Source organism: Astatotilapia calliptera, chromosome 11 (assembly GCF_900246225.1).
Source record: "Astatotilapia calliptera chromosome 11, fAstCal1.2, whole genome shotgun sequence".
Classification (NCBI taxonomy): domain Eukaryota; kingdom Metazoa; phylum Chordata; class Actinopteri; order Cichliformes; family Cichlidae; genus Astatotilapia; species Astatotilapia calliptera.
This window is the reverse complement of record NC_039312.1, coordinates 20,076,360-20,088,568: the sequence shown is the minus strand read 5'-3', so window position 1 is coordinate 20,088,568 and position 12,209 is coordinate 20,076,360. Positions and strand designations below refer to the sequence as shown.

Sequence of the window (12,209 nt, the reverse complement as noted above, 5' to 3'; positions counted from 1 at the left end):
CGATTTTGCAGTTTCTCTGAACTGATGAGGAAGCTACGTTGACACCTATAGGTGAAAGAACCACGAGAGAACGTGTAGTCGGTTATGGGGAACAATAGTTTTAATCTTTTAGCCGTTCCAAGGACTTTAGACAAAATGCATATATAACAATCTTCCATTTACAGTAATTCCATAAAGCAAGATTTAGGTAAACATATGGCCCGCATACCAAAAAACAAAAAACAATTTCACTTTCCACCTCTTGCTCACTGAATAAATTACTCAATCTGATATAAATACATTCAATTTATAAGGAATTAAACGTTGATTTCAATGCATCAGAAAGTTGCACCCCTACAAATAGTGTGTCTGCGAGTCAGATTATTGCTTAACATTTTCCAAAGCATAGTCAAAAGTTCTTAGAAAAATTTCCAGAAATTTTTGGTCCGCATTTATTTCAGCATCTAAATGTGTAAAGACTTCAAGGATAATATCAATAACGGTAATATGTGGCCTTTAAGTGTACATTATTTTAAGTTAAGTTTTTTTTTTTCTCAAAACTAATCCCAAAGCACCAATGCTTTATTGCACATATGCAGTAAAGTATTGGTGGCCTTAATTATTGCTGCTTTCATTCAGGGATGACACCACCATGATTCCACTATATGCAAGCATATATTGCAAAGTTAAGCGAAAGCTAATGAAAAACTTTCAGCAGTGTGACTCAAAGCAAAATTCAGGGGGAATCTTCTAAAAGTACAAACGTGTACTTTTCCATTTCAGCTCAGTGCAGAAATAGTCAGTGAAAATAGTCAAGAAAAGCGAAATTTAAGTATCTGTAAATTGAAACTAAAATGTAGAGAAGCCAGCGGCTGCAGTTTAAGCTGGGAATGAACTGAAAGAGACAGCATGCTTTGAAAAATGACTGGCAATAAATTCAAAGAAACGCATCAAAATCACTGCAACAGTTTGCTTTAAAAAAAAAAAATAGGAAAAAAAAAAAAAAGCATATTCATTCAACGGCCATCGTTATCACAGCACGGTTAGAACAGTGTTCACCGGCCTCTGCAGGCACATGATTGTGAGGGAAACAGACTAAACTCTAATTTCATTACATTAACTAAACACAGAAGCACAGCATCAGATCCTGAGTGTCACAAAAGCTCGTCTGGAACAATGAGAATCGCATCTGAACATTTCACGTTTTCAGACTATATTGGTAATCTTTGGTAAAATCAGAGCAGAACTCGCACTTTAACCGGTACTCGGTAACAGAAAGGCACTTGTGAGTACTCTTAATCATGACATATTCTTCATGTTTGCCATCTCAGATCGTTTTTCCTGCGTTCCTCGCATTGATAAAAGCCATACCGTGAGTTCTGAAGTGTGTATTCAGATCTGTGACCTTGTCAAAGTGTTTACCACACACCTTACAGGCCAGTGCTCCCTCCTCCTCTTTCCCCTCTCCTGTGGAGGGCTGAGTGGAGGGTGATGCTGGTGCAGAGCCATTCAGAGAACTCTTTTCCTCGTGGTGCCTACTATTTCCAACGGAGGGTGACAGGTGCACACTGGGTGCTTGTTGGTTGTCATTGACCACATCTCTCACTTTGTGGGTGATGAAGCGATGGCGTGACAGTGAGAAGGTGGATGCGAAGCAGGCGCCACACTGGAGACACTGCAGGCCACCGTCGTCCATGCCTCCGCGCCTGTGCTGGCTGATGTGCTCCAGGAACGCCACCTTCTCCTCTGAGGTGAAGCCGCAGACGGCACACCGAAACCCAGACTCGGGAAGAGAGGACGGAGCGAGAGCTGAGGAGGAAGAGGACCGTAGCTTCTTCCCCGGACTAACTCTGTCTGTGGACTCTTCATTCTGCTCCACCTTCACGGCTCCTCTCCGTCTCTTGCGAGCCCCCAAACTGCTGTCCTGTTCCGATGAACTGTCAGCTTCATCTTCACCACTCTGAGATATCAAGATACAAACTTTAGTAAAAAATACTTACTGTTTGACTTCTTGTGTGATCGGATTACTGCTGGCTTACCATTGTGGTTTTCTGGCTTGCAGTTTCTGTGCTGTGCCTCAGCTGAAGGTGCCTCTCCAACATCGTTCTGCTGCTGAAGGTTTTCTTACCTTCAGTGCAAAACCTGCGCGTGCACACACACACACACGCACGCACACACACGCACACACACACACACACACACGCACACACACACACACCAAATTACAGTCATAACTGTCCTCTGTTATGACTTCATACACTTAAGAGTTTTTAAAGTTAGTATTCAGGAGTTTACAACGAGCTTCCCAAAACTTGCACTGGGGACCAGGGTCTGACAAAAGTATATGAGGTGCCCAAAACATGAAAGCTTACAGGCTTGTAAGCTTTCATAATTGTGGAACAATTAAACCTTCTGCTCAACAATTTTTGTGTCACCACATGAAATCAGTGAAGTCTCACATTGCTTCATACACATACCACCTTTAGATTCAACATCTGGAAAAAGTACAATGGCAACATTATTTTAAATGAGTCTGTTCATGCTTATCCAATTCCTGGTGAACTCTGCTGTTCACCTGCTTCCTTCCCCATTGCAGCCTACTTCAACAAGTCAGCCTTATTCACATCAAGCAGGATGCAGTTGGGAATTTGGGAGTCTGCGGGGAAGCACACTTGCCTTTGCAAATACGTACACTAATGGGCACAACTGCGGTACCATAAATTAAACATTAAGCAGTGTAGAGTTTACAGTTAGGATGAACCTACAGTGGACATTATATAAGTATATAAATCCCACATTAGGGAGTAATGGCTATGGTGAATCTTTATAAAGCCTACAACATAACCAACACTGTTACCAGCTAGTGGGGGTGTGTTTGATGTGCACCACAATAGAAATCAATAAAATGCTAGTTAATCCTTCAAAAAAAAAGGTAAATGGTAAATGGCCTGTATTTGTATAGCGCTTTACTAGTCCCTAAGGACCCCAAAGCGCTTTACATATCCAGTCATCCACCCATTCTCACACACATTCACACACTGGTGATGGCAAGCTACATTGTAGCCACAGCCACCCTGGGGTGCACTGACAGAGGCGAGGCTGCCGGACACTGGCGCCACCGGGCCCTCTGATCACCACCAGTAGGCAACGGGTGAAGTGTCTTGCCCAAGGACACAACGACCGAGACTGTCCAAGCCGGGGCTCGAACCGGCAACCTTCCGATTACAAGGCGAACGCCCAACTCTTGAGCCACGATCGCCCCACAAAACAAAAACAAAACAAAACAAAAAAAAACGTTGTGGGGTAAAAGTTGTTGGTTGTTCCCAGTCTAACATGCAGAGCAAGTACAAACAAAATAGGAAGGCTATGGCAAACAAATTTTCTGATATCTGTGAGTCCTTATTTTGAGGTTGTGATTATTATTCCTTATACTGAGGTGATGATTGTTATTCTTTCACTAATAAATTCAAAAGCTGTGGTCAAAAAATAACCAGAAATGCATAGGATTCACTGGTACTGAACAGTGGGGTTTTCCATTCCTATAATGTGCATTTAACAGAAAAGAAAAAATTCCCTGGAAGTAGAGGTTGGGTGGGGAAGTTACTCACTGGCAGCGAAAGCTGCGGTTCATGGCTTTGTGCTTATCTCTGATGTGACGCCTCAGACTGGAGGTGGTTGTGAAGGAGCTCTCACATTTGTTGCAGGGAAACTTCTTCAAAATCTACACAAAAAAATTAAAGGATTTGATTAAATCAGACATTTTAAACCAGTGATTCACAGCCAGGGGTGCAGAAACAGAGAGAATGCAGAAATGCACCACAAAGCTAACAACAACTTATAAATGCTTAACTGATGTTGAATCTGTAACCATTTCAGATGTGATTATAAATGAACTCATCTGCATATTTATCAGCACACGGTGCTGTGATTTTTGAGGCTTCCAAACCTTGCCGTGCAGTTCACCCATATGGGTAATATAGTCCTCCCGGTCCGTGTAGCGCGTGTTACAAGATGAACACCTCCACCCTGAAGGGGTCTTCATCTTTTCTGGCTTCACCTTCTCTTCTTTGTCTTTACGCATCCATTCATCTCCATCAGAGCTCTCTAATTTCAGAGAAGCACCACCTGGAAGCAAAGGTAGCTCTCCTTTTGATTTGGGAGTCTTGTGGGTCTGATGGAAACAAGAATAAAGTTTGATTTTAAAAAGTTTTTTTTTAAAAAATGAGTAAGTAGAGGACGAGATTTTAGCACTACCTCAACTATAACAGTTATACCTTGAAATGGTCCAGCAGTGAGTTCCTCTGAGAAAACAGCTTTGTGCACGCGGGGCATTTAAACACGTGGACCTTTTGATTGGTTAAATGAGTGTCAAAGTGGGCATGCAACAGGGGTTTGTGGGTAAACACTGTGTCACACATGACACACTTATAGATCAGCCTGTGAAGGAAGAAATTCGGGGTAAAGAAACAGAAAGTGATGCAATAAATCCGAGCGTGAACACTCAGACTCTGTGTGCTGCACATACATTGGCTGTCCTTCAGGGAGCCCCGGATGCTGGGCAGTGATGTGGTTCTGAATGCTGGGAGCAGATTTGAAAGCCATGGGGCAGCTGGGACACTTATGGAACATGTCGCAGTGAGCCTGCTGGATGTGAGACTTCACTGAGTTCAGACCTCCAAACACCACCAGGCAGCTAGAACATCTGGAGAAGAGAAAAGTTAAAAATAAATAAATAAAAAAATCAGCAGAGTGGAATCATGACTGGTGTAGCAGTGGTTTAATAAACCAATCACATGGGGAGACGTCACACCTGTAGCCAATACGGCGGGAAAAGTGCAAGCAGGTCTCGTCCACATGTGTTCTGAACTGTGCCTGCTTGGCTGTGCCCCCACACTCTGGACACACATGTGGAGAGGAGCCTTGATGGATGCGCTGATGAGCTGCTGCACTGCAGCTGTTGGGTAGCAGCATGGGAGGCGAGCACTCGGAGCACGACTGGAAACAGGAGAAGCCAAAAAGGAAAGAATTAAGTTTGAGTCCATTTAGCAAGTCAAAGAAATTTAAATTCAATTACTTGACCCTCTTCCATACACGATGGAGACTTACGGTGCTCTGTGCTGGCTTGATTTCCTGGAAATGTTCGGCTACCTCTTCTTTGCTGCAGAACTGAGCCTGACACTCAGGACATTTGTTGCCTGTGTACTGCACTGCTTCTGCTTTCTTAGCTACTGCTTGATGTGCCTGGGGTGCTGCCTTTGGGTTGTTCTGGCCTAAAAGCATGGTGTTGAAAGGATGGAAGAGGCAGTTAAAGCACATCCAAAAATCAAAACAGTGGAGTGGAGACAAAAACATTCCCATACCAGCTGCTGTTGGTTCCTGCTGGCTGATCATCTGATCCACAGGCACTGGTTTCATGACCAAGTGTGAACACTGCATGATCAGGCCTCTGTCCTTGTGCTCTCTGGCGTGTAACAGCAAGCTACACTTGTTGAAGAAGGCCAGCCGTTTGGCGCAGTGATTGCAGGTCACCTCGATTCTGAGCGAGCGCCGGTCATAGTGCTGTGCTAAACTCTGCTCCAGGGCAAAGGCGTCACCGCACTCCAGACACCGGTAACCCTGCAGGGGATCAAACATCCTCTTTCTCAAACTGACATAGAGCTATAATATTAAACAATGCTACAGCTTTGTTCTAATGAAAAAATACTCACTTTGCATTACATGTCAGAGTATGAAAAATAATCCATTGCGAGATATACTGCCCACATTTTCTGTCCTTTTTTTTTTTTTTTTTAAATATAAACACGCTCCTAATGTCAGGATTCCTGCTTTAATCAAGCTTATCTTCATTTTCAGCCGTGTTAACCTGATAACGTGCCTCTTTACATAACATGACTAAAAGAACTACTTTCAACCCTTGATTAGCAGTCTGTGATTGAACGGTGAAACAATCATGATTTTCTTAATTTAATCTAATTGCTTAGCGCTATAGACTGTATATAAATGATGGATATAGTCACTGTGATGTCACCCGTTGCTTTGTGAAGTCTTGTTTTCAAGCCTGAACTTTAGCATTTAGCTGCCTTGTTTTTGTATTGAAACCAGACGTCACAAGCATCAAGCTTTACACATCTAGGGAACATTCAAGACCAGCTTTTTGAATTCTGACAAAACTGTAAAGAAGTGAAACTGGTATTCTCTCACCATGTTATACACCAGGTGGTGTTGTGTAAGTGAGTGACAAAAATTAACCATGTTGCTTATTAGTAACTAAAGTTGGTAACTTCTTCAGGGTAAAACCACTGAATAAGAGTTTGCTACACTTCTGATTAACTGCTGGCAGAGCACTCTAGGTCAATGTCCCTGCTGGATTTTTAGTCTTCCCTCACGGAGAAGAACTTTCCACATCCTCAGAAGATCTACTCTCATATGTGAACAGTCAGTGACGACATTTAACTCCAGATCCTCTATCAATGACAATCACCTCTCTGTTGTTGTTTGCATTTCCACCTCAGACATTTAATCTGACTTTAATGCACTTCAATGAGAAAAATCTAATCTGTTTTGGGCTTGAATAAGAAAAAGAAGCTGAAAAACTGCAGATGTAGTGATTCAACTACAAGCAAACAGCATTACTACTTTGTGAATAAAATGTTCATGTTTTTGCAAAATTTCAAAAACCTTCAGTTGTTTCTGGGAATGTTGAATTTCCACTTTTTTGACACTTTCATTGCTTAATTGTAACATCTACTCTTACCAGTAGCTGTTTAGCGCCCGGTGGCGCCAGTGTCCGGCAGCCTCGCCTCTGTCAGTGCGCCCCAGGGTGGCTGTGGCTACAATGTAGCTTGCCATCACCAGTGTGTGAATGTGTGTGAGAATGGGTGGATGACTGGATATGTAAAGCGCTTTGGGGTCCTTAGGGACTAGTAAAAGCGCTATATAAATACAGGCCATTTACCATTTATAAAAGAGATCAAATTAATACTGTGCAGAACTGAGTTCCGCTTTTAGACTTAGCTTATTGACCTCGAATGATTTACAAAAATATCAAATGCTTCATTTAGCTGCTGACCAACTAATTCTTTAATTTCTAAGAGAGCTTACCTGCGCAGGTAGAGAAATGCCCCACGCTGCAGGAAGAGGGGCGCTCAGATTTGGTTTATAACTGGGCAGCAGGTTCTTGTTATTCAGGATTTTGTTGAAGGCTTCCACTAAGTTGGTCTGGCTCTTTGATATGATGGCCCCAGTGCTGTTGACTATAGATGCTGGCCTGCTGCTGCTTTGAGGGGGCAGCAGAGGTAAAGAAGCAGGTAGTGTCACCCCACTGTTGAGAGTTTTTTGGCCCAGGGTGCGCAGGTTGCCTGTACTCGCACTGACTCTGGAGGAGGAGGTAGTAATAGAGGGCAGAGCTGCAGTTTTTGTGATGTTCACTGCTGTGGGGGAAACTTTAGGCCTGGCGTCAGCGGGGGTTTTCTCTCTAACTGTACTCGCACCTTCTAGTGTGGCAGCACAAGCATCCTGCAGCATCTCCACTGCAGTCAGCTGACTTTCTTGCGGTAACTCCCTTTTGGCTCTTGTGTTATGACGCTGTGGTGATGGTTTTGGAGCAGTCACACCCTTACTGGTGGCTCTTCCGCTTCTTTTAGGCGCCACACCAGTGACAGTCCTTGTGATGCTGCCTGTGGGCATTTTGATTTTAACTTTGAGTGGTCGCAGTGGAGGTGAAACCGTCTCTGTGGCGCTTGCAGCATCCTCAGTGTCAGCATCACACTTCTCCGTGTCTAAATTTTCCCCATCCACCTTTTCACCCATTCCTTCACTGTTACCCGGCTTGTCTTGCTGACAGTCCTCACTCTCCATGTGCTCCTCCTGATGGTGGAATTCGTCATGGTTTGCAGTTAGAGCTGTTGTTGAGCCGGGATCAGGGCTGCTGCTTCTATTTTGGAGTAAAAACCCTGTCTCACTGGGTGGTGGGCTCTCAGGCGACTCCCTCTCATCAATCACATGTTCTGGGTATTTCTCCTCTTGGACTGATGAAGAGCTGGTGCTAACATGTGGGAGGCGGTCCTGGGAACTTTGAGGTGAGGGTGGAGAGCTTGGTGTGGTAGGCAGCCCATCCTCCTCGTGTTGGGGTTTTGGTTTTCTGGAAAAAGTGAGCTTAGGAGGATCAGAAGGCCTCGTTTCAGGAGACCCAAGAAAAGTAGGTGGTAATTTTGCTCTGTATTTAAACTTAGGAGGTGGGGCCATTACAGATTCTGGGCTCTCCTGGATCACCAGCTCTGGTTCTGAGTCATCTTCATCTGTGTGCATAACATGCTTGATTCCGGTTTCCATGCTGTCATTTTGTAGTGACGGTGATGATAGTGTATTATCTCTGAGACAAGTTTCATCCTGCTGAGGGGAGTGAGGAGAAAGGTGATCACTGACAGAGGCTGGGGAAGGAGGAGATAATGGGGTGGGAACACCAGCGGTTGGCGACTTGAGGTGGAGAAGGGGCCTTAAACTGTTCATAACATCAACCGCATGCTGGGAAGATCCAGGCTCAGGCCTTTTATCGGTTTCACTGTCACTTTCACTCAGTGTGGACCTCAGAGGTGAAGCCTGGTGCCATGCTTCTGTGCTAGACTGTCCCTGCCGGCTGGAGGGAGATTCCTCAAAGCCATTAGTCGTCTCACCCTCCAAAGCAGACTCGGAGGGGAGTCTGGGACAAAGCTGTGAAGTGATGTCATCCAACTTAACGTGCACAGGAGAGGCTAAGGCACTGCTTGAAGGATTGTCTGTTTTATCCCTGGCAGACTTCTCTTCCTCTTCAAAAGACTCTGACCGCACTGTGTTCTTAACAATAACACTGACCACAGGAGGCTCGCTTTGAGGGGCAGGAGGGTCGGCAAACCTTGAAGGAGATCCACTCTCTCTCCCATGAACGTTAGTCCGGGCCTCATCCCGTTCCTCGTCTGGACTGGACTGAATGGCCTCTTTGGCGTCAATGTCAGGAATGTCAAACGCTGCCAGCAAATCATCAAAGTCGGGGGTCTTCATATCCCCCATTGCCACTGCAAGAAAAACCAATTAAAGCAACAAATGAGTTGGAACAACTGATTAATTTAGTCAGGACAAGCTGACACAGATAAACTACAAAGGTTACACATTTATGAAGATGAATATATATTAATATACACTGATAAAGCTGCTCCTTATAAAATTCTAATAAACTACATGTTCTATATTTACTAATCAGAAGAGAATCCCTAAGTGTTTGTTAGATTCCACATATACCCCTAATCCACATTAAACTGTAACTTTAATTCTGGTAAAATGAAAGTTTAAAGCATTTAAACGTAGCATTCAGCTGAAAAAAAATAATACAGCTTGTTTGTTTTTTTTAATACTGAAGGTTTCTTTGTTTTTCTGTACCCTTTTTGAACATTTTACGCAGAATTCTTTACCAAAAAGGGAGAAAAACAGGAAATTGGTTGTTGGCAGTGCTTCGATGCCTCTAAGGTCTTTGTGTTGGTTGTATAATGTCCATGTAAAAGCTACAGATTATGTGTAATACTCTCTGGAATTTTTATTGTTTTTAAATCTCAACCACCAAATGCACTGCCACCAGAAAAATCCCATATGTGATATTCGTTTCACCAGTTACTCCCAGTAAAGTGAAAAAAATAAAATAAAAGAAATCTGCACAGTTGCTGCAGATTCGTCAGCTGCACATCCATGATTTGAATCTCCTGTTCCACCACATCCCAAAGTTGCTTTATTAGATTGAGATTGGCTGTGGAGGTCACTTGAGCACAGTGAACTCCCCATCCTGCTCAATAACCAGTTTGAGATGATCTGAGTGGTTGTCCTACTGGAGGCAGCCACCAACAGATGGGCATAAAGAAAATATCCCCCATAACGTTAAACCACTACCAGTAGCTTGAATTGCTGATACAGGACAGGATGGATCCATGCTTTCATGTTGTTTTAGCTCAAATTCTGACCTAACCAACTAAATATTGACGCAGACAGCATTTTTCTAATGTGTTGTCCATTTTTGGTGGTCGATTTTAGCCTCAGTTTCCTTTTCTTAGCCGACAGAGCAGCACTCAGAGTGGTCTTCTGCTGCTGTAGCCTACCTGCTTCAAGGTTCAGTTTGTTGTGCACTCAGAGATGCTCTTCCGCATACATTCTAGGGGTGGGGGGAAAAATGGTTCTGTGTAGTATCGTGATATTTTGTTTGCTAATAATGTATCGATACAGGGACAGCAGAAATCGATATTTTGTTACAAAAAAGGTTTTTTATTCCTTCACTGTCCAAATGTGTTTAACTTTTGCGCGGAAAAATCCTAGCAAATCAGATCATCTAAAATACTCAGAGCATGCTGTCTAACACCATCAACCACGCTACATGCTAGGTCACTTATTAAATCAATTCATTCTGATGCTCAGTTTGAATTTCAGCAGGTCGTACTGAACATGTCCGCGTGCCTCTATGTGCTGAGTGCTGTCACGTGAGAGGCTAGATGGCTATTTGCATAAAAGAGCAGTAGAACGGATGTACTTAATGAAGTGGTCGAAGTGTATGCGCTTAAAGTATTGACCAAAGTTTTATTGCAATTTTAATGAATGAATTATCTGCTCTTCTAGACAATAAAAAGCGTATAAACACTTACCTGTACTTCACATATCTCAATATCACCAAGTCCAAATTACACATTTATATGAATGCATGGTTTGACTGTACGTATTCACTTCAGAATCTCAAAAGTATAAAGCAATTAAATCCAAAACAGCGTTAAACTTTAGGTCAAAGATTTGGGATACCATTTCTACTTGCTTTAAACATGCAAACTTCTGTTTTGTCCACAACAGCTTGCAGGTTTACGCTGACTAAAATCGAAAACAGTTGGCGTGAAAAGGGGTTAGTCAAAGAAAAACTCCAAGAGGAGAGACTCTACCGGTGCAGAACAGCACATTTAAAAAAGGAAAACACTGAAACTACTGCACAATTCTCATACCATCAAGTCAAACTTCACAGTCGTTTTGCAACAAGTGTGTGCTACTGCTAACAGCTAGCTACTTTAGCAGTTACCTGCTAGCTGGCCTTCCTAATGAAAACACACCAACTCTCCTTAAGCAGTCCAAATAACTGGAGCAGTGCAGCACTCGGGTATGCGGGCTCTAATCCATCTTATCCGCTGCGTGTTAAGTGTGCTAGCATTAAAGAGGACACGAGAACTGTAATTTAATTATGTTACCTGCAAGTTAGCGAAGTTGGTTCCTCACTTTGCACTTGGTGTCATACGTGTTTGCGTCATCAAATGCGACGGTGAGCTACTGGACCAAATAAAACGCAGACGTCAGAAAGTGCCCTCTGTTATCTCCCACAAAAGAAAACAACTAAAAAATAATTCGGTTATCGACTTCGTCTTATTTACACACTATGATGTGATTCACAGCATTTTAACATACAGTATCATCAGTCCATTAGGTGCTTGTTCAGGTAATTGTTATCGTAAATATCGAATCAGCCAATCATATGGCAGCGGCTAAATGCATGCAGGCACGTAGACAGGTTCAAGACGACCCGCTGGAGTTCGACCCCACCATTAGGTTGGGGAAGAAATGTAATGTTATTTCAGAAACTGCTGACCTACTAAGATTTACCGCACAATCATAGGGTTCACAGTGGGCCGCTGTTCTGAGTGAAAATGTCTTGTTGATGTCAGAGTGCCCAGACTTCTTTGGGATTGTAGGAAAGCAACAACACCAGAAATGATCAATCCTTAGAACTAAGATATGTAGAAGAGTACCTCTAAAGACAGAACATGCCAAAGCTTAAAGCAGATGGGCAACAGCAGCAACACTGGGCGCCACTCCTGTCCGCTAAGAGCAAAAAACTGAGGCTTCAATTCATACAGGTTCACTAAAATTGAAGCACAGATTCAAAAACGTTGCCTGGTCTGATGAGCTGGATATTTTCTTTATGACCCCAACATTTCCATTCTGACGACTGCTTCCAGCAGGGCAATGCACCGATGCGAAATTGATATCATGGATGTGAAGCTTACAAGTCTGCAGCAATTGTGTGATCATTTTGATATGGACCAAAATCTCTGAGGAATGTTTCCTGCAAAAGGGAATCCAACCTGTACTAATAAGTTGTACAATAAATAAATAAATATTTCAATTATATTCTTAAATGGAAGTGTATGCAAGTATCAGGCCAACATTTTTTTCTAGTTTGT

General features: G+C 43.1%; 1 protein-coding gene across 3 annotated transcripts; it reads right to left on the bottom strand.

Moving 5' to 3' along the window:
• Positions 1-78: 78 nt before the first annotated feature.
• Positions 79-12,165, bottom strand: znf687a (zinc finger protein 687a). 3 transcript variants are annotated; one of them, XM_026184018.1, is made up of 11 exons: positions 11,220-12,165; positions 7,081-9,029; positions 5,340-5,595; positions 5,086-5,249; positions 4,790-4,974; positions 4,505-4,681; positions 4,254-4,416; positions 3,926-4,150; positions 3,588-3,700; positions 2,019-2,121; positions 79-1,939 (listed from the first exon to the last, which is right to left on the bottom strand). In XM_026184018.1, exons 2-11 carry the CDS (start codon positions 9,022-9,024, stop codon positions 1,307-1,309), a joined length of 3,963 nt encoding a protein of 1,320 aa, XP_026039803.1. In that variant the 5' UTR covers positions 9,025-9,029; positions 11,220-12,165; the 3' UTR covers positions 79-1,306. The 3 variants fall into 3 exon arrangements, with proteins under 3 accessions (XP_026039803.1, XP_026039801.1, XP_026039802.1); XM_026184016.1 differs by having other exon boundaries at positions 5,086-5,595; XM_026184017.1 differs by lacking the exon at positions 11,220-12,165 and adding an exon at positions 11,054-11,209 and having other exon boundaries at positions 5,086-5,595.
• Between the last annotated feature and the right edge of the window lie 44 nt (positions 12,166-12,209).

Coding starts and splice junctions, on each gene's coding strand:
- znf687a (XM_026184016.1), bottom strand. CDS start 9,024: ATGGGGGATATGAAGACCCCCGACTTTGATGATTTGCTGGCAGCGTTT. Junction 4,682..4,789: donor TCCCGCCGTATTGGCTACAG/GTGTGACGTCTC, acceptor TCTCTTCTCCAG/ATGTTCTAGCTGCCTGGTGG. Junction 2,122..3,587: donor AACCGCAGCTTTCGCTGCCA/GTGAGTAACTTC, acceptor GTGCACGCGCAG/GTTTTGCACTGAAGGTAAGA.